At 29.8% G+C, this 23,176-nt stretch overlaps 1 protein-coding gene across 1 annotated transcript in view; it reads left to right on the top strand.

Moving 5' to 3' along the window:
• Positions 1–23,176, top strand: part of LOC117179766 (myosin-I heavy chain) — a 107,951-nt gene that overhangs the window by 62,240 nt on the left and 22,535 nt on the right. The window contains exon 3 of the mRNA XM_033371854.1: positions 2,238–2,300. Within this exon, the coding sequence (XP_033227745.1) occupies positions 2,238–2,300 (63 nt within the window). The remainder of the gene's footprint in view (positions 1–2,237; positions 2,301–23,176) is intronic.

The following is a 23,176-nucleotide window of genomic DNA, read 5'->3' as shown; positions in this document are numbered from 1 at the left end:
TCTATGCTTTCGATTATCTTATTTTGGAAATCTATGCGCGCATCCGGTTTCTGTAGGTTCTCAATTTTGATTCGCGTTTGTTTTGCTTTCTTGGGTGTCTTTATTCTCCAACCCCGACCTAAGTTCATTTTTGAGATCAGAAGGTAATGGTCAGTATTGCATTCAGGACCCCTCAAGACCCTTGTGTCTTTGACTAACTCTCTAAGTCTTTCATCCGCAACAACAAAGTCGATTATACTGCGGCTATTTCCTTTAGACCAGGTGTACATGTGGATCATTTTATGCCTAAACCAAGTATTTGTAATAAACAGACCCCTTTCTAAGCATAGCCCAACTAATTTATCTCCGTTATAGTTTGTTTTTGGATCCCCAAAATGACCTAATACTCCATTTTTAATATTTCCTACTTGAAAATACTTTTAACTTTTAAACTTTCTTAACGACAATTTGATTTTTAAAGGCTTATCATTACAAAATTTTCCGAATTGAATGGTGAAAATGACATCTTGTCATTCTAGAATCAACTTTTTAAACAATTTTGATGTTAAAATTGTGACTGTCTTACATAATATCAATTGGAATCGGAAGATACAATTTCAGCTCCTTTGTAATGAAATTGGCTGATTTAAAATATTTTAATCTGAAATTTTTTCAATTCTGAGAGTGTCTGATTCAAAGTTCAAATCAAATTTTAATTGAAATATATCGAAACTCTTTTATAGCGCCGATTTTGGGTCTGAAGGTGGGTGGGATCTAACTTATTATAGCCCACTCCCGTTTTGCTCGTTGCCGCCTGAGTGCTCGCCTGAGTGACAACCTTAGATCCCGCTCATCCCGCACAGCTCCTGTTACACCAGCCTGGGTCGCGGCGCCAATTCTCGGAAGGGCTGTAGAAGGGAGGGCTATTGAAGGGTTTCACGGTAGTTACATTTTCAGTTGAAAAAGATAATTTAAAGAAAAAAAGAATTATATTTTCAAACAAAGTTAAAAAAAACAACAATTTTTCAATCGAAAATTGAATAGTTAAATTTTTGGTTAAAAAAATAATGTGCAAGCCAAGAGATAAATTCTTAACTAAAATGGTGGAACATTCAACTGAAAAAGTTATATTTTCAGTTTAAGAAATAATAATTCGCAAGGAAAAAGAAATTAAATTTTCAACGAAATAATTAAAGTTTCAACTGGATGTTTTTAACGAAAGAGATGATTTTTAATTAAAAATTATGATTATTCAACCAAAAAACTTTTTTCTACAAAAGAGTTTAACCTTCAGCCAAGTAATAACATTTTCATCTCGTAGAACATTAATTACGAATGAAAAATGTAGTATAAAATTGATATTTCAACTAAAAAAGAATGAAATTTTTTATCAAAAACAGTTGAATTCAACCAAAAAAGATCATTTGAAAAAATAATTACAAAAAAACGAATTTTCAACAAAATAGTTAATTTCATAAATCAAGAATCATTATTACTTATTTTTATATTGCAATTTGGAAAAATTAATCACGCTTTCGAAAAAATTCCCGGATTTTCAACGAAATTCCTCGGCATTTTCTGAGAGTTTCTGATTTAATGTTTTTAATTTCAAATTATTTAATTATAAACGGATTCATTTAGAAATGATACAACTTTAATTCCTTTTCATTCCATTCGAAATATTGTCATTTTTCAAAATATTATCTAATCTAAAATGGTCCGATTTGAAACTTTTTTATTCAGAATCGCTCAATATACTTTTTTTTCTAACGTTTTCAGTTCGAATTATTAATTATTTTTTCAACATTTTTTAAAACTTAATGGTTAAAAATTGGATTCATAATGGCTTTTTAAATTACTTATATTTTTAATTTTAGCAAAGTAAAGATCCAAAAGCGTGATTGTATGTGCATTTATTACTAGTCCTTAAATATTTGATTATACCTATTGAGGATAATAATTATCTAGTAAGACTCACCGGCAGATAAATAATCTAAGATTATTTTTCGGTCTAATCCGCCCCTGATTATGAGTCATCCCCTATTTCACCCCAAAAGTTACGTCATTTCGCTTCTCAGTGATTGGCCTGGTCGAATGCATGTCAATATAGTTTCATTATGCAATAGGAGGCATAGACTGAGTAATGTTAATTTTGTGTGAAAATCACTAAAGCTGATTCTAAAAACAAAAGCGAGAGCTAGGATTAATCCAATTAATAATAAATTACGATTTTCCTTAACTATTTTTGTAACATATAGACTTACACTGGGTCTATACTGGTAGCTGTGAATCCATACAAGGAGGTGGATTTCTACACCCTGGTGAGTATTGACTATATATAATACTTTCTTTCCCTCCTCTAAGTAATTATGGTAATTTCCTCAGGGAAGAAAGACAGATCCTGATGTTACAGGAAATTCAGTTGTCTAACCCAGCTTGATATCCAGCACTTACAATTAATATGGATACAACCTTAGGGTTGGGAGTGTTTGTTTCTGTAATTGGAAATCGAGTTAAGGTTAAAGAATTCATTAGTAAGTTTTAATGAAAAATACTGGGTTCCTGAAAAATCCCAATTTTGAAATTCCCTGACTTTTCCTAACTTCCCCTGACCATTCTAACTTTGTTTTATAGGTATAAAAAACACCTTACATCTTGGAAATCAATAATGCTTATGAAAAATTATTTTTTTTATCTAAAAAATTTAAATTTAAAACTAAAAATAGATTTTTGCTAAAAGTGACATATTTTAACCAAAGTTTTTAACCAAATAAAATAATTTTTCAACAAAATAGTTAAATTTTTAAGAAATGAAGTTTCGACGAAGATAATAACTGATTTAGAATTGATACTTTGGAAGGATTTCACATTTCAGAAGTTTTTCGAATTTCTAGATTTTTCATATTTTTAAAGGCACGAATTTTGTTTTCCTTAATAATAAAGACATTTCGAAGTTAAAATCTTCCGATTGCTGCTAAAGTATGGCAATATTAAATTGAAGTTGGGAAAGTTGAAAAAGTTACCTTTGAAATTAAATCTAGTCTAGACCTTTAAAAAATGTCAACTATTTTCAGAGTTATTAAAATTCTTCAAAACAAGTGAAATTTGACGTATTTTGTAATATATTTTTTTATGAAATTACCATTTTGTATTTTACTTAAACGTCCAATTTTATTAGCTTTAATGTTATTATCGGGGACAAATTTTTATTAATACTTTACTATAAAAATGAAGGCACTTCAATAGCAGTTTCAAAAGGCAGGGGGAATTTTCATGATTTCCTGTGGTAGTGTCACTGTTAGAAAAATCTGTACAAGGTTTAATATACATGTGTCTGAAGCAAATATGCACTACCGCTACTCAAATGTAACATAAATTGGTGTAGTGAATTTAATATCCAGGTCAATTTAGAAATGTGTGTGAGAACTCAACGTGCTTTGTTTTCTTTAAATCTTCCCAGTGGGCACAAAATTTGGCGACGTCTTTACGACATCTCGAGCCCATGCTAAATTGAAAGTGCCTCAGGTATTTTAAATAAAAAAGTCCACATAATTCATTATAAATTGAAATTCCCTCTTCCAATCTGGAACCTTTCTTATCATATATTTGTCAAATAATACAATTTTGGATACTCAACAAATATTTTTAAATTGTGCTCCAACCTGCGAAATGATTTAAAAAAATTATTAGGTATAAAAACAGATTCTTAAATTTAACTCTTCCGTTTGTATGATATTTTAGGATTTTACTTTCCCCTTTATTAGTGTTTGATTATTATTGACATTTAATGCATTCTGAGTCATTAATTGAATAATAATAATAGACAAAGCAATGGTGGTCAGTGTTAATCGCTCGTAGATCTACTGGAGTCAATTGCACTTCCGCTGATCGGGGCTAACCGGAAATACCTACAGGGAATATTAATTAGATATGGCGTGGGGCACGCGTCAATTATACATTTTACTATGATAAAAACAACAGATTTTTCCAAAACATTACCTATTTTCAGAACGTTTAAAGTTCATTTTTATCTTTTAAATAAAAAAGCGAGGGAAAAAGTCTCTAATTAGTTTGACGAAAGTGATTTGAAATTTCTAAATGTGTCATCACCGCTAATTACTCTCCGTATGTCTAATAAATGGTGATTTAACCGAAAAAGTCATTACACAATATTTATCACTAATACTATTCAGAACAGTAATGAAGCATTGGTACAAATATTAAGATACTTATTTTAAAAATTCGACACTTAATTTGAAATATTGAAGTTTCTAAACTTATGTACTTTCAAATTTACAAATATTTTGATTGATTTTTCAGACCTAGATTTAATCATATTAATTAATTCAATATTAACCATGTATTTTTGTATTAAATCTTAATCCTAAAATATATAAATAATATATATTTGATATCGCACCCCTTTTAATAAACTTGCGGGGGCTTTCAAAAAGATAATACAGAGCATAAATACGCTTTTTATAATGTTTCTATGTCAAGAAGTTTGTAGGTATGAGTCATTGGCATATCTATATTGTCTGTATAACAGGAAAAAAACTAACACAGCAAAAGCCGAGAATAAAATCGACGGGATATTAAACGACTGTACCGAATGGGATTTCAAATTACTCTGTCAAAGTTTGCTCAGTCGTAAAATTTTTTAGCTTGATGGAATAAATCCTCTTTAACCTTGAACTGAAGAAAAGGAAATTGACCATTAAAGGTGAAAAAAATCAAGATTGTTGGAACCATTCTTCTTTTACGAAGTGAAATTTTTTATTTTTTCTTGAATCTAATTCTCGTTTTTTACATAATTTCTAATTGAAAGAAATTTATTATTATAATTAACTTTTTATCGGGGTTTTCTCTACTAACCTAAATTCTTTGTTATTCAAAATTCATAAAAATGTGGTAACGAAACATTTTTACCCAACGCCGGTGAGAGTTTTCCACAAAAACAACATTAAATTAAATTAAAAATAAATATTACATAAATAAAAATAAAATGTATATGTATAAAATAGAAGCTTTTAACATTTCTAAAATTTTTTTTAAGTTAAGCAGTAAGTACCACTAAACTGCAAAATTGTATATTTTTAACTCTTACAAATTCAGAAAATGCCAGATTTCTGATTAAAAAATATATATCCACGCTATTATTTTAATACTCTAATATAAATTAAAACTCTCTCGTTCAATTCATATTAATATTTTTTTTTAATGAAATACGTCCCTCTCTCAATGCAGTACAAAATTTAAAAAAGTTCTACCCTTTCATCGGAATGCTAAAAATACCACATTTTCCCCGCGACCACAGTATAAAATGTAAAAAAAAAAATTATTGACCACTTCCAATAAAAATAATTAATAACCAAAATTTTCTCCCTTACAGCTCAATAAAAATGTTCAAACCAAAAGAGTTTATAGAACATATACTTCCAGTCCAGAAAAAAATATCGAAAATTGCACCACCAGTTCACAAATAAAAATGATAAAAATAAAAAAGCCTTTCCTAAAACAGAAAAAAATCGAATATGGAAATTTTCTCCCTTCCAACTTAATAATATGGAAATTCATAATGTCCTTTCCAACTCGATAAAAACCTTAACAAAATAAAATGTCTTTATGCCAATTAAGCAAAAATTAGAAACTAAACTTTTCTAGTTTTTAACACAACAGAAATGTTGAAAACACAACATTTTCCAGCCTACAATTCAATAAAAATGTTTTGTTTTTTAATTATCTTCCAATTCAGAAAAATAACATAATTTCGTCCCTTTTTTCTAAAATTAGAATTGTGAAAATCAAACGTTTTTTATACATAAATCCTTTTAAGTTCAACCATTTTAATTTTAAGTTGTGTCCAATTAATAATTTGTCTATTTTTATTCATACATAAAAATTCAACACTTTCACTTACAAACAAACATTTGTTTAAGCGGAACAATTTCAAATCTTAAAGTTCAAAAGTTCAATTTATCGCTTTGAATATTAACGGCTCATGTCTTTTTATTGGTAACAATTCAGTTTCACATTCTTTAGTTTTTAGTATTTAATTTCTAACTGCTATTTAAACAATTTTATAATTTAAAACTGAATGTGTTAAAAATGTAATATTTTAGACTGAAACAATATTTGAATAGGATTTTTAATTGAATAAAAGAGTTTAATTATGAATGTATTAATTACAAAATACATTGTAAATTTAAATATAGTTTATAAAGTTTCAATGTTAGCTTTAAATTTTGTTAAACGCTTAAAATTCAGGCCTCAAAAACAAGAAAGTTAAATTTTCAACATTCAAATCTGTAAATTGTTTAATTTTGAACAGATTCAGAATTATATTGTAAAATCAATCATTGTTAAATCAGTCCATATAACGTTCTATAAACATACAATGTTCCAGAGCCGTTTTTAAGACGTATTTTGAACATAACACGTTTTTAGAACATTATACTTGGGCTGACTTAGCACAGTTTTTAAAACGTTAAAATAACGTATTTAGACTTGTACGTCTAAGAAGCGTTTTTAGGACGTTCGAATTACGTTCTTAAATTTCGTGCCCACTGTCTTGAATCGGGTTTTATTCAAAATCTTCAAATTTAAACGCTTTGAATTTTTAATTGTGTCAGTCTTCAAAACTGCACTTTACAATTCTTTACATTGAAAATGCACGTTTATAAATGAAGACCTAGTATGCTAAATTTGTAAAGTAATAGATTATAGAACGAATCTTTGTAAATTCAATGATTTAGTATGTGAAAAAGTTATCAATTAATCTAAACCTTAAAAAATGCATCTCGAACTTATTTGAAATGATTGAATTATATTATGTGATATGATATGATTTTGGTTGAAAAGTGTACTATTATTTTTTTGGTTCGGAATTCATGTCATTTGCTTAAAAATTCTAGTATTTAGTTCAAAATTTTGTTCAAAAATGTAAAGATATTCCAAGTTATTTGATAGATTTTTTTTCTAAAAATTTGTACATTTTCTGGACAACAGATAAATTCGATGTAATTTTCCAATTTTTATTGACAAAAACATTTTTCTACCAAATTTTTGTAAATTTAGAATAATAAAGAATTTAAACCAGTAGAGGAAGATCAGATTAAGTCTTTAATTACTGAATTTTATTTGGCCAAAACTCATGCCTTCAAATTTATAATTATCATCATACTCTAGGAACGATCTGCTCGGAAGTCATTGCTCTAATACTATTTATAATGAAAAAAAAGTTCCTGTTGGGGTCTTTGTGTTACAAAAACTATTTATATTTACAAGATAATAAACACATTATCTTTAATCTTGAAACATTGGTGTCACGTGCCTACCGACTGTAAAGGAAACCGAGTTTTTTCATCCGGCACTACTTTAATCTTTATTTTTAGCAACCCATGTGCGCGGCCAATGGCCACGAAGTTTTATTTACCAGAGAATCTAAAGTTTGGTTTCTACCATAAGAGTAGGGTGTATGAAACTCCGGAACCTATTTTGAGAAGAAGTGCACTCTATTTCTATGAGTCTATACCAAGACCGGAATTTGTTGACTAGATTGCATTTCGTTTAAGTCTTCGAACGCATGTTTCCCTTTTTTTTCTCAAGATTTACAAGAGTTTATTGTGCGAGGGAGAACTTTTACAACCGGTTCAACTTAAAAGTGAATTTTTTTCTAGATTAGACAACCTGGACCTTACATTCTAAGCAGTCTAGGCTCTAGGGTTAAGGAATGAAAGGGAATTTTTATGGAAAGAAGCATATTTTGAAGTTTTTTCGTGTTCATATAAATAAAATATCCCATAATTCTTTTTACATCTACATTAGTGAAAAATCTTTCATTAATTTCCATTGTAGAATTTTTTATAACAAAACTTTTATTAGAAATGTTTGGTCATAAAAGTTAAAACAAGTAATAATACAATTAACAGACCCAATTTAATTAAGTGTCAAAAGAGTGTGGCAAAATTGTTCAAGAAATAAAATTGTGTGCACTCCGAATTTAGAAGTTTATTCTCCTAATTAAATAAATTTACAATGCAAAATAAACTCGATCACGGAGAAAACGATATCGCTTCAGAGATATCGTTCAGCTTCTAAGCGAATATTTTAAAACCAAATATGAAAATCTAACTATATTTGGTTGAAAGATCATTCTTTTCGGTTGAAAAGTCTACTATGAAGTTTGTTAAAAAAAATCACCTTCTTTAGTTAAACATTTTATTATTGGGTTTAAAATTGAATTATACTGTTGGAAATTAAATAAATTTGTTAAAAAGTTGTACTTCTTGGTTGAAAATTCAACTGTTTTGTTGATGATTCATTTTTTACTGAAAAATCAATAATTCAGTAACAAATTTAACAAGTTGTTGGAAAATCAATGTATTTTTGAAAAATCAACTTTTTTGATAGAATATCAATTTGGTTAGTTAAAAATACAACTGTCTGGATGAAAATGTGCCTTCCGAGGATTGAAGTATTTTGTAAAATGTTTCTTTTCGTTGGTTAAATTCAACTGCGTTTTTTACATTCTCATCATTTATGATTGAGAAATTATTAGAAATGTCCGAAATATGACACCAGAGTTTTTCAACGGCTCTCCACGTTTCGAGACCCTCTGAATCCGAAAATTAAGTTTTTACGATGACGTCTGTCTGTCTGTCCGTCCGTAAACACGGTAACTCTTGAAAAAATGAACGAATCAAACCGATCTTTGGCACATTTTTTTAGGTCCTAAAAGAAAGGACGAGTTCGTTAACCAGCCATTTTGGAAAAAATTCAAAAAGTTCGACCATTTTCAAAATTTTTGGAGCCATTTTTTTATATTCAAAATTTGTATGTAGGGCGATTCATAGTACTCAAAAAGCCAAACAATTTATCCCAATTTCTTTTTTTGATAAAATAAAAATTCTCAGAGTTATAGCATTTTCAAATTTTTTTAAATCAATCGAAAATCTAAATTTTAATTCAAACAACGCACCATATGGAAAAAAGTCAAAAGATTCCACAGGTGCGCCATTACATTTTTTGTTATAAATTTGTCTTTTTAGGCGGAAAATTTAACTGCTTGGTTGACAGTTCAACTACTTTCATAAATGTTGTTTTTTTTTTATCTTTAAAGGACATACATGCAAATACACCTTCAGATATCCGTGGCTAGCAAAAATCATGAGTGATGTTGAAACAATACAAAATAGGCAGAAATATTTTGAAAGCCTCAGTGATGATTTAACTAACTGAAACAAAATACTTGAATAAAAAAATATAGACGACCTGAAAAAAATTGGAAAACCCGAGCGGTCACGGTGGTCCCAAGTGTCCTTTAATAAAGGTTAAATTAATTCTATTAACTGAAAATTCAACTGATTAGTAGAAAAATAATATTTTTTTTAACATTAATATTTTCAGGTTAAAATTTCAACTATTAGTTAAAAAGTGTAGAAACGAAAAAAATATAAACTAAAAATTAATCCAATAAAGTTTAGACTTACAACACATCCGCTATTAAAACTATTTAGTAGAAAATTAGTCTTTTATGGTAAAAATTCATCTTCTTGGTTGACAAGTCAACTACATGGTTACAAATTTATGTATTTTTAAAAAAATTTATCTTTTTTGGTAAAAAGTTAATATTCCTTGTTTAAAACTCAACTATATAGCTAAAAATGTATGTATTTTGTTTAAAATTCGCATTTTCTGGTAAAAAGTTAATCTTCTTGATAGAAAACGCTACTATGTGGTAAAAAATGTTTATTTTGTTTCAAATTCGTATTTTCCGGTCAAAAATCAATCTTCTTATTTGTTTTGTTTAAAATTAAACTGTTTTGGTTGAGAATTCAGCTATTTTGTTGAAAAAAGGTTACAAATTTGAAAGCATCCAATTTACAAAAATCATAAATTCGAAAGAGAACAGTTTTAAAGAGCGTTGAAATGTTGTAACTTTAAATTTGACAATTATCAAACTTTTAAAGGTCTAAAACTCTAAACCATTTAAGAAAGTTTTTTTTTTACAAATATTGCAGATAAAAAAAAATCTAAAGGTATTTTGTTTTCAATTTTCGATTAAAAAAATTTTGTATCTAAAATTTTTTGGTTTTAATGTTAGAAAGCCTGTAAATTTAAACAAAGATCTTAAAATTGAAGACTTTCGAATGAAAAAGCGATTAAATTTGTAAGGATCTGCTTATTACAATCTTCAAATTTGAAAGCATTTTAAATTCAAAATTGCAAGCATGCGTTCAAATTCGTAGGGCTCCAAATTGTAAGGTATTTCAAGACACTTAATAAATCGATTTGAAGCTCAGAAATGTGAAAATAATGGAGATTCAAGTCACTCAAATTTAAAAGCACTTAACTTTCAGATAAAAAACGTGACTTTAAGACTTTCTAATTGAAAGGATTCAAATTTCTTAAACGCTAAACATTGTAATGTCGAGATAAGTGTATATTTCGAAACATATTTACATTCTATTTCGAAAATATTAAAATTTTAAAATTATCAAAATTATCAAGGAACTTAAAATTAATAATGACTATATGTGAAATCTTGTCAAGTAAAATATATACAAAATTTTTCTGATATAGGATCTTGAAAGTACATTTTTTTTCTAATGATTCAAATGTCTTTCGATAATTCTATAGTTACACAGTGGCACATCGTACAACCCGGTACACTATCATCGAAAATGCGGAAAACGCCTGCTTTTCAACTGTTGCTAAAGTGCCTTAATTTTTATAGCATGTTAATATTATAAGAAGATATTGCAAAAACTTTCAAACTTCGGTAATCTGAAAATATTTTACATTTTTAAAAATTCTTGGTCTCATTTTCAAGATGAGTCTCCATAATACTATTTAAACTTATTAAAATATTTCTACAGTTTTTCCCCTATTCTACTGTCAATCCTGGTAGAAGAAAGTAGTAAAATTTTAAAGAAAGACACATTATTAAAAATTACAGAAAAAACAGAATTTAAAAATGTAAAATTAAAAAAATCTATCTTTATCAGTACGCACGTTTTGACTCCTTATTTGTATAATAGAATCTATTAAGAAAATCCAACTATTTCCGGTTGAAAGTGTATTCTTTTTTATTGAAAACTCCACTATTTTAGTAAAAAGTTCTACTACACAGTTGAAAATTCATATTTTCGTGATGAAAATTGAAACAATTTGGTTCACAATTTTTTCTTTTTTGACTGAAAAATCTTTTTTTATTGAAAAATCGACTAAAGTAAAATTGTGACCTTTGTCCCAGTAATCGTGACGCAAATTTGTTTGCTTTTTATGTAATTTTAATTTATTGAAATTCAAATTTGACACTATAAAATGCTGAAATTTACAATTTACAATTTGGTTCAAAATTCAACTATTTTCGTCGAAAATTCAAATATTTTGTTAAAAATTACCCTTTTGTTGAAAATATATTTTCGCGTTGAAAATTTGTTTTTCCCTGACAATTCAACAGTTTGGTGATGTTTATTTTTTCTCTTGACTGAAAAATCATTTTTCGTTGAACTACTATAAACTGTTATAATTTCCGTTGATTTTTTTTCATGGTTACAAATTTTATTAATTGTTTGAAAACTTAGTTATTTTGTTGAAAAATCATCAGTTTTGTCAAAAATATAACGTTTTTTGATGAAATTCAACTATATTGTAAAAAATTCGTCTTTTTGGGTTACAAAATTTTGTATTTTTGTTGCAAATTTATCCCTTTGGTTGAAAATTCAATTTGAAGCTTTTAAAATTTAGATAAGGATGTTTGAGATTTGCAACGCCTGAAATGATTAATCTTTCGAGTTTAGTCTATCGATTGAATTGTTAGAGATTTCTTTGATGTCAACGATGCCCTTCAAATCTACGAAATTAGCAATTAAATCATTCAGCAAATACAACCTGACCCCGCTTTCAGCAACCACGCTTCGCGCTTCCCGAATGCTAACGCCGCGGTTCACAGATGCGTGAAGAAACAGTGGCACAGTGATAAACCGGAGTTTAAGAACGGCCTTGTTTATTCCAAATTAGGCAAAAAAGGGGACAGACTGTGATCCCCAAAATTGAGATTTTGCTTTAAAATTAGGCGTATTAGACGCAGACTAGTAATAGCTATTGACTAATTCAAGTGACTGATGAGATTAGAATGTTATAAGTTAATTCAACTAATTTAATACGATGCTTGAAACCTCCTGCGATGATGTTGCAGGTATAAAATTATTATTTATTATCATTATTATTATTAGTTTAAGTTTTAAGATGAAGGCATCTTAAAGTGCTTTAAACGATTCGGGGTTTCGATTCACACAAAATTCGTCTACAAGGATGAATTGTTTATTGTAATATTTTTACCGCATCATCTGAGGGCAATTATTCCGGCTGGTGCAGAGAGCTTTTTCCGGAAAATGTTTTGTTTTTTGTAAATGAAAGTTGAGTGTTTTTTTGTGCCTGTAAAATAAAACACTAGCTATTGTGTATGCATGACTGATACTCACTTCTAGTAAAAAAAGAGTACCACTTGGATATTAAAGAAAATATTTATTGCTAGTATTTATACAGTAAAACACGTGTGGAAATAGCCCGGGTTAGCCCTGCAACAACAAGGTTTCCGGTCGGGGACTGACCGGGCTATGTTTGTTTTTAAAGAGCCTAGCCGTGCGCTGGTTGGAGACTCGATAGCCAAATTTATGTCAAAACCCCAGTCGGGGGCTGACTGGGCTCTGACCGGACAAATCTTATGATCGATTTTTGACACCACAATTTTTAAGGTTTCATGAGTTCAGATTTATAAACTATGCATTTTGTGACAAAAATTCGATGACACTTTTTGAAATTCGAACTGCTTTTTTTTAAGAAAAAATTCTAAGTTCCATCTTTATGAAAAATTGCAAATGTTCAGAAAGAAATTTACATTTTATATCAATCTTAAACGTTGTAAAATAGTATAAAACACCTAAAAACCAAACCTTACACGAAAGTTAAAAAATTTTATTATTAAGAAATTTTCAACGTTCACGATTAAATTTCTGAGTTCCGTCGTTAAAAATTTTTAATGTTCATAAAAAATTACATTTCCTGTCATTGCAAAAAGTTGTAAAATAGTCTACAACGGGAAAAAAACAAAATATCACGCGAAGAAGAATTGTAATCGATTAAAATTATTTATTTAAAATGTATTTTATTGATATTCCTGTTAAAGGTTCGTGTATTTTATATTTACACAACGTCGCATAATAATAAATAATAAGAAAAAGAGAACTTAAAATTTGATACTTCAACTTTTCTGAACTGTAGTTTATGAGGATGGCTTTTTCAACGAGTTTCAATTTGTCGGTTTAGCGCAGTGGTTAGCACTCCCGACTGCTAGGCGTTAGATTTAGGTATAGATATGTGGGTAATATATTTATTTGCTATATATTATAATATATGTAATATATGTATTTACTCTAAACAGTACTATCAATATTTAAAGTCAAAATACTCGCAATCATTTAATATTTATTTTTTAAATAACTTTTTTGTGTCAACGACTACATGAAAATAGTTAATGTTGTCTGTGTGTTAGGCCTGTGGAATTTCATATATTGATATGCTCAAATTCTACATTAAAAAATAATTAAATTGATTCCCTAATTCAGTGACTGATGCTCTTCATACAATTGAAACCCGAAACATTTAAATCTAGCAAAGCACCAATTGATCTTGTCCGGGCTACGGTCGGGCTCCCCGGCCAGCTCCCGGCTTAAAGCCGGGCTCTCCGGCCGTGGAATGGCCAGCCCCCGACTTAAATTTCCACCCGGGAATGAGGCCATTAAATTTGAAGTTTACAGCTTTTGCCTGGCATCCTTATGAAAGACCTTTTTTTTATAAACGTAGCCAAATTATTAAGAAAGGTTTTTGAAATATTTGACAAATATAAAATTCTCCAATTTATTAGTATTTATTAATTTATTATTATAAACTATGTGTTAGCCATAATTATGCATTATTAAAAAAATTATGATTGCATTGTATTATCTATTCATCTATGGGTCTATGGCCTATGCGACGAAGACGCACTACTCGCAGATTCCTAAGCGTATATTGAAACTAGACCGGGTGCTAGCAGTCAGGCATATACAATGGCCAGCATGTTGCATTTTCCAGCCGCAAAAAATCACTACATTTTCAATTACAAAAAAAAATAAGAACAAGGACATTTTCTGGAAAAAGCTCTCTGTACCGGTTGGTATAATTGCCTTTGGATTATGTAGGAAAAATATTTCATTACACTATTTAACTTTGACAATTCAATAAATTATTAATTACAAATGTCATTATGGGGATTTAAAATAATAAATTACTAAAAAATTAAGGCCTTTTAGCGATAGCTACAAAAAAATATTTGTTTCCATAATTTCATAAATGGACGAATTAAAAAAAATTTTGCAATGCAAGAGCTTTATTCTAATATTTATGAGGATAAGTAAAAATGAAGCTCGAACGAAAATGGGGTGATAACGTGACCCACACGCGACTCATCCGGAGGAAGGAGGGTGGCATTCCAGGGGGGGGGGGAAAGTTGGACATAGATTCGGAGGAGTGTCGATTTAATATTCGAGAGAGATCGAGATAGACGAGGATCGTCAGATATGGGTGTTTTGGACCCTCCAAAGGGTCAAGATCCGATGTCTGTTAAAGTTAAAGAAAAAGGGCGAACGTCCCGTGAAGGTGTACGCCTCGGGTATTGATCGGGCCCCTGCGCACATCGGATTCGGAGACTCGTGGCGAAGCTCGCCCGGAGCCTTCGTCCTTTTCTCTCTCTCTTGTTCTCTCTCCCTCTTTCTCCCTCTTCGTTTCCGTCATTTCCTGCCTTCAGCTTCGTGATCGTCATCCTGGTTCGATTCACCCACAAACTTCGCGAATGACGTTGTACCTCTTCCTCGAGAATACCATGGAATCATGGATCGTTAACACTATTCCTCTTTTTTCAACAAAATTTCTGCTTTCCCCCTATCTTCCTCTAATAATTTCTTTAGTATCAATTTCCTCTACAATACTTCCTCTATTTTTTCCTATGTACGTACTTCCATTAAATTTACTTAAAAAAGACTTGATTGAAAGAATGTATGCACACTAGAGTGCCAAATCCCAAAATTTTGATTTTCTAAATTCTAAATCCTTGGAACGAAAAATTGTTCCTCGTGGTGAGAAAGTTATTCTGTCTTTGTTTAGGTTTAAAAAAATTAAAGTTGTCGCTACAGTTGTTTTCATGACCGATATGCGACTTTTAAGCGGTAATAATTAAATTTTTTTACAGATTTACCATTTTCATAAAAATTAAAGGTATCTTTGATTCTTGAAGATTTGAAACTTCTTCCAAATTTTTGGTACGAAAAATAAATTTTTGAAGGGTGATTAACATACACCGATCATCATTTTTGTGGTAGAATTCAGTTTCAAGGGTCAAATTTAGCCGTAATTATTTTAAAACATGAATGATTAGTTCATAGTTTATAGGCAGGTGCCATAAGTCACGATTAAAATAATTAATATAGCACATTAAAAATTGTCAAATTAAAATTGTTTATATATCGCAATGAAGATGATATCTAGAATCGATATAGTAATCGTTCAATTATTTTGTTAGGTATTTATATGCACGGTTTCTTAACAAAAACATAATCCCTTATTATTTGTTATAAATAAGCAGTTTTAATGATTTAAAAAAGTTGTTAATGTACCAAAAATAATTATTAAAATTAGGCGCGCGACTTTTGGTTCTCGCGCTTCGTGCTCAATAATATACTTATCTCGCGCTCCGCGCTCGATCCTTACACTTGTGCACAGATTTTTTATAAACAATAGGTCAAAATGTCGACAACATTAATTTGGTGATAGTGACTTCTTTTTTGTTAAAGCTCTTTTGGCTTTAACGAATACATTCTCATCACGTATGTCGTGCGTCGCACTCGAATTTGTATCTTAACTTGTATATCATTTTCATAAATGCATATTATTATAATTCATAACATGCATTAATATTAAAACAGACGTACTTTCATTGTTTCTTTTTAAAAAATGCGCATTCGTTAAAAAAATTTGTAATTAAACATTTTACTACAACTTCTGCCAGTTTTTCAAAAACTGAATTTACTCATTTTCAATTTTATTTTTACGATTTAAACGTAGCACATACTTTCGAAACATCAGCCTTACCTTTTTTCAACTTCTAAATTAAATCCCTACCTCAGTGACCAACAAAACTTCGATTAAAGTGGGTTTAGGGGCGGGGTGAGAGGTGGTTAGTTTGAACCAAGAGTCATAGCTGGTTAGTGTTTTATGCTGAGAATTTCAACCGACCTTCAGCAGCGTTGTGTTAGATAGGAGTTCATATGATCTCATTTCCACATTCCCGGCCCACAGTAGGAAAACATGTCATTTTTGGTTCAAAATAATGTACAGCCCACAAATATTAAGCGATTTGAACAAAAAAAATTTGAAAAAAAGCTGTTAAGATTTTTAAGAGAGTTGTCGAGCCTGGTTTTTCAATTAGATTTTCAATTTTTTATTAATAAACAAATAAGACGAAAAAATGGCCATTTTATCTATTTGTCGTTTACAGTGCTCGGCAATAACAGGAAAAGTGTAAAAATCGCCGAAGTTTCATAAACTAATATTAGCTAAAGATGTTCCAATATTATACATTAAACAACACATTTTTTATAAATTTCTATGTACATTTTTTAAAATTCGGAACTTTATGATATTTGCCACAAAATTCATAATTTGTTTATTAATCTTATGATCTTTTAAACAAATGTAATAAACAAATGCATTATTCGGGCATTTGTCGGAAGAAAAATTCGGTTTTTTAAATGTCAGTCTTTTCATATGGGAACTTGATGGGAATTTCAGTAACATTCATAATAAGTTGATACATTTTATTATTTTTTTAAATAAATTTGATGAACAAATACAATAATCAGGCATTTGTCGACAGAAAAATTCGTTTTCTTCTATGTCAACAGTTTTAATTAGGATATCGAAAAAAATCAATTTTCCATCGACAGATGCTCGAATAATGCATTTTTTTATTAAATTTTTTTAAAAATAAAATAAAATTGATCAACCAATTATTAATCTCGCTGAAACCATCATGAACTTCCCAATTAAAATGACTGAAATCGAGAAAAAAACGAATTTGTCCGTCCACAGATGCCCGAATAATAAATTTGTTTTTAAAAATCATAAAATTTGAAAATTCATCAAGAAGGTTGCCGAATTTATTATGAAGATTCCAATTACAAGTCTGATATCGAAACAAAAAAGAATTTTTCCGTCGACAGATGTCCCAATAATGCATTTGTTTATTAAATTTGTTTTAAAAAACTCATAAAATTGATCAAAAATAATGAATTTTGCTGCAATTATCTCATGAAGTTCCTAACTGAAAAGACAGCCATTGAAAAAAACAAATTTTTCTGTCGACAAACGCCCGAATAATGCATTTGTTTATTAAATTTGTTGAAAAAATTATAAGATTAATCAGCAAATCATGAATTTTGCTAAAATTATCATAAATTTTCAAATTGAAAAAATGAACCTAGAAAAAAACGAATATTTCTGTCGAAAAATGTCTGATTACTGCCTTGGTACATTAAATTTGTTTATAATATGAACAATTATAATGAGAAGAGAATTTTTTTCATATAATATTGTTTCGATTCCAATATCTTGCAACATAACTTGAAAAAAACTGTGGTAAATTTTGGTTTTATAAAAAAACATCATTAGGATAAATCGATCGTCTGATTGAATACTATGAATCTGCGTACAGACAATTTTTTAATTTCGAAAAAAAGTGGTCTCAACAATTTTCAAAATAGGCTCACTTTTTGAATTTCCACCCAAAATGGCTGGCTAAAGAACTTGGCCTTTATTTTAGGACACTAAAAGAGTATACCAAAGGCCAATCTAATATGTCAATTCTTTCGAAAGTTATCGTGCTAGCAAACTAAAAATCTACAGACACACAGTCACACACAGAGTAAGGCAGGCAGACACATTTGTAAAAACCTGTTTTTCGGATTCAGGGTGTCTCAAAACGTGAAAATTCGACAAAAACGGAGTGGGTCAAATTTTACAGAAATCTAGTACCTTCTCTTGATGAGAATGTAAAAATAAATGTTAGGGCTGAATTTGAGAACCAAAAATTGTTGTTTTCTTTCACGTCAAAGTCATAAAAGTTGCATATCGGCCATGAAACCAACTTTAGTAAACTCTAAACATTTTTCAAGAAACCTTTAAAAAATACAGTTGAGGTCACTTAAAAACACGTGCAAAATTAGTTTTTCTTTCCCTATTTTGTTTCCTATTTTTATGAAAAATTCCTCTTTTCCCCTATTTTGATAAAAATTTGCACTTTGAAGCCTGAAATTTAAAACATTTAAATTCGGGCCTTTCCGAATTGAAGCTTTCCCCATTCGAATTATAAGCTTTCCGGCTTGAATTTTTTCAAAAAGAACATGCATCACATTTGGCCATACACAATGTTTTTTTTATACAACCCTTTTCAAAGGAAAAAATACAAAGCTTCCATTCTTTTAAATATAAGGTTATAATATTACATCCTGTAAACTGTAAGCTTTTTATCTTGGTCGTCTGTAATTACAACATTTTCAAATATGGATGCTTCTAAAATAGTAACATTGATTTATCGATAATAAAACTTTATATTTTAAGAGATTCCAAAGTTTTTAAATTCAGGTAAGGGGCCGTTCACAAAATACGTGATACATTTTTCAGGAACTTCTGACCCCCCCCCCCCCCCCCCCCCCCCACCCCCGGTGTGATACTTTTTCTATTGGTATTATCATGGAGAATGATACTTCGGCAGATACACCACCCCCCTAAACGCATCACGTATTTTATGAACGGCCCCTAATAGTTTTGCAAATAGGGAGCATAAAAACTTAGGTCCGTCCAATTTGAAATCTTTTCAACTTGAATACTTCCAAATAAAAAATCGCTAAGACAATAAAATTCGAAATAATACAAATTCTAAGGATATTTCGAAATAGAAAATTTCTAAGCTTAGACCTTTTTAGCTTCGACTGATTTACATACTGGCACAGTTTCTGCGCTTATATCAAATATACCGAAAATTATGAATGTTACGAAACTTTATGGAAATTTGAAGAATTTAAACATTTCAACCATTTTTTGGAAATTTTATCTAATTTTATAAATAAATTATGGTAGCTTGATATAATTTACCCAAAACTTCCTATAGGGAGTAAAACGTGGAGCTGCTGCCTTGCCTCATAGGCACGAAAAACGGCTGAAGTCATCTATATGTTAAAAAAAGAAATGTTTCAACTTCGAAGTTTACAAATAGAAAATTTAAAATATTTCCAAGCAGAACAATATGTAATTATTATCCATTTAAATGTTGAACTTCAGCGTCTAAAAATGTCAATTTAAGCATTTTCCAATAAAGAATTTCCAAATTCAAAAGTATTTGAATATTAATAATTCCAGAGTTGAACCCACCCAAATAAAAATTTTTCAGTCTTAAAGCTTTCCCTTTATATTTCCAGATAGAAAGATTCTATAAGTAGAAATTTGATGCTCTCAAATGGAAACATTTAAAATTAAGATATATGTACTTCCAAATTGATGAATTCTAAGCTCTATTCAAAATTCATGATAAAAAATTCCAAGCTCCGACACCAAAAATCAAACCTTTTATAACTTAAATAATTTCGAAATCGAAAATTTGCAATCTCGGGCCCTTCCACATTTAGAAACATTTCAATTTCGGTCTCTTATAAATTTTAAAGCTGTTCAGAATTTCATTTCCGAATAGGGAACTTGAGAAATAGAAAGAGTGTCAATAAGAACAATTATTAAAAACATGATAATTTCGAATTAAGAGCTTTTAAACTCTGGCCTTTTAATCGTTTTCAAATAGAAAATAAGGTCGGAATTGTCAAATTCTTTAGATAGGTTACTCCTCATACCCAAGCACTTTTTTGCAACCAAACTGTTTTTTTTCAAGGCATTTAAATCTTGAAGTTGAATAGAAATATCGAAGGTGTTCAAAACCTAGGACAAAGACCTTTGGGTGGGGCTGTGAACCTCGACAGGTTGCGTGCTGAGATTTCCATCGAAGAAAGACCGAGACGATTTCTTTCTGTTGTGGCGAGATCGTTATTTGATCGTAACTTCGCCATTAAAACTTTACAAGCCAAACACGATGATTCGAAAGAGAACATGAATGATTATTCATGTTTTCGAAACATTACGATCGCTATAAACAATATATGGAATTTTATCTGTTATGACATTAGAGAATTCAATAAGAAAATAACAAATTAAAACTCTGTGATATCATGTTTTAGTATGTGTTGCAATGACATAGCCAGGGGAGATCTGGGGGGGGGGTCACTCCCCCCCAAACTAAGTAGTATTATTATTCAATTCCCTTTCCCCCTCATCTTTGCCTAAATATAAACCCGAAGCCCCCTCCGAAAAAAATCGAAACCCCTCCCGAATAAACTCCTGTCGTATTCAATCTAGAATCCGAAATTCTGCTTGAAAGTAGTTCTACTTTAAAATGTCTTTCTTTAAAAAGAAGATAGTGGCTGGAAAATGTATTTTCGTGCCCAACGACCTTTTGTCCTGCACCCTAAGCCTAAGGCTGGGGTTGATTATTATATTAATCTTGCTAGACGTTCCTTAGTGGGATTATCTCTCCTCGACACTTTCTTGTCCTGTCATTTTAAACCGTAATTAACTACATCTCCATAATATGCATTGTTTAGTGTTATGTTATATTTTCAGTTAAAAGAAATAATTTTCAACCAAAGAAATGAATTTTTATTCTAAACTATAATGATGTATCTTTCACCAAAACGATGCACGTTCTATAAAAAAGACAAATTTTTATCAAATAATGGAATTGTCCAGTTTTCAGTTAAAAAGTTTCTTTCTAATAGAAATAAATTAATTTTCTAAACAAAGATAAGTTTTCAACCGAGAAGATTAATTTTTTATGAAGAAAGATGAATTTTCAACAGAATATCTATACTTTTAACTAAATAGTAGAATTTTCAACTCAAAAGATCAATGTCGAACCCAAAAAGGAGGTTCATTCAAAATTTTGAAATTGCATGCCAAAAGGACGATTTTTTTACAAAAACGTTTAATTTGAACCAAAATCAATTATTTTTTGATGAAACTGTTGAATTTTCAATCAAATAAACTTCAACTTCAGTTTATCGAAAATTCTTTGACCTTCACTGACCAGTTTTAAAGTCCCTGACTTTTCCTGACTCTCTAGATTCTAGAATTCCCTGACCTGTAGCAACCCTGATAATGCTTATCGATGAAAATGCCTGAATATTTACAGAAAATATATTTCAAAGAATGTACCGATAATAATATATTTTTCAGGAGGTGCTCAACATTTTTTCCCTTCTCGTCCTAAGGGTCTTAGAATCGACCCACTTACACATTTTATGTCTTCCAATGAGTCATACGACAGTATACGGTATTGCGTAAAATGCTCTGTGTGAAACACGTTACATCCCTTTACCGCAGCCACCCCTGTCTCATTCCCTCATTTCTCCATCCATATTCTCTTCGTCATCTGGCTTTTCTAGTCGCCACCCTTATTCTTTCTAACCCTCCAAATTGTTGTGTTCGTCATCGGTTTCTTTGATTGATCAATCAACCAAATTGTTATGCTTCTTTCACCCACCACCCATGTTTTTCAAAACTATTTTTTTGCATAAAGTCGATTTAATTATTATTCTTCTAAAAAAGTTATTCGAGTTTTGAATGTTTTTCTTGAGAGTACGCTCCTTTTTGAACACAAAATTTTAAGTAATTACTAATTTCAAAGTAATTAAAACATGTAATACTCAACAACAATATAATTTAAAATTAATATTAAAAATAGTAAGTATATTCAAAAACGAATTTAAACAAAAATTGTGGAAATCTGTGAATGTTTCCAAGTACAACATATTCAAAATTGTATCCTTCCATAATCCTATCAAAAAAATTATAACATGGAACTTTTTCTAATGTTTTCAATTTGTATTTGTGGAAATAGATCATTTTGAAAGAATTTTTCTTCAATTACAAAATTTAGGTGCTTTCAGATAGAATCATTGAAGAAGATTTGAATCCTTGAGTTTGCAACGATTTGAACTTGCAATATTTGTAATATATTTTAAGATAGGTTCTTCAAAATAATTGTTCCAAATAATAACATATAAAAATGACTGCCTTTGCATATTTAAAAACATACACATTGAAGAATAAAATAAAAAATATAGACTCTTAACAAAAATTTCTTTCTTTATATACCAAATGGTTATCTATTTTTATATTTTAAGTTAAACTTGGAAAAACAATGAATTTTGTTTTGCAACAATCATTTTTCTCGTTTACATATTGTAGCTTTCCAACACTTGTGACTCTCTCTCTTAACCAAATATTTTTAACTTCACATAAGAGATTAGTGCTAACTATTAATAAAAGCCAGTTGAATGATAGTCTATACCTTGAATCCATTCACAAGTTTACGATACCGGGAAATATTCTCAAAGGTGCAGAAAACGTGAAATTCATTTCGCTTTGCCATTTTTTTACGAAACTTCTAAGGAAACCCAAAATACTTGTTCTATAAGATCACCGAATTTCGGTGAACCTGGACATGGTCAACTTATAAATGAACCTCCAGGCAATATTACAATATATGTGATATCGCCTCTTCAATCATGAAAGATTAATAATATAATTGTAGGTTTCGAAGTAGAGGCTTATGATTTTTAAAGTATAGCATAGCGAAATGAAATGAAATCTGCATTGCATCCTTCGAATATTTGAATATTTCAGTACTATTTTGGTTCTACTTCAGGCGAGCCACTTGTTTTCTGGTCGATCGATTAGCACCAATCAAATGAATTAATATGAATCAAATGGATCACTGGCTCTAATTCAATAGACACATTGTTCTACAGTTACGTTTAGTGGTTTGACTGAGATTAAAGCGCCAGCAGATGATTTATTTTTATTTAATCTGATGGATTTATTGATCAATTGTAATTATTATTATTATTATTATTACACCATTAAGCCATTTCCCTTTCGGGGTAGGCGTGACTCACTCGGCAGGGGAAAGGAGTAGGGTGTGGATGGGATAGAG

This window comes from Belonocnema kinseyi, chromosome 9, assembly GCF_010883055.1.
Source record: "Belonocnema kinseyi isolate 2016_QV_RU_SX_M_011 chromosome 9, B_treatae_v1, whole genome shotgun sequence".
Lineage (NCBI taxonomy): Eukaryota > Metazoa > Arthropoda > Insecta > Hymenoptera > Cynipidae > Belonocnema > Belonocnema kinseyi.
This window is presented reverse-complemented; position numbering and strand designations above follow the sequence as displayed.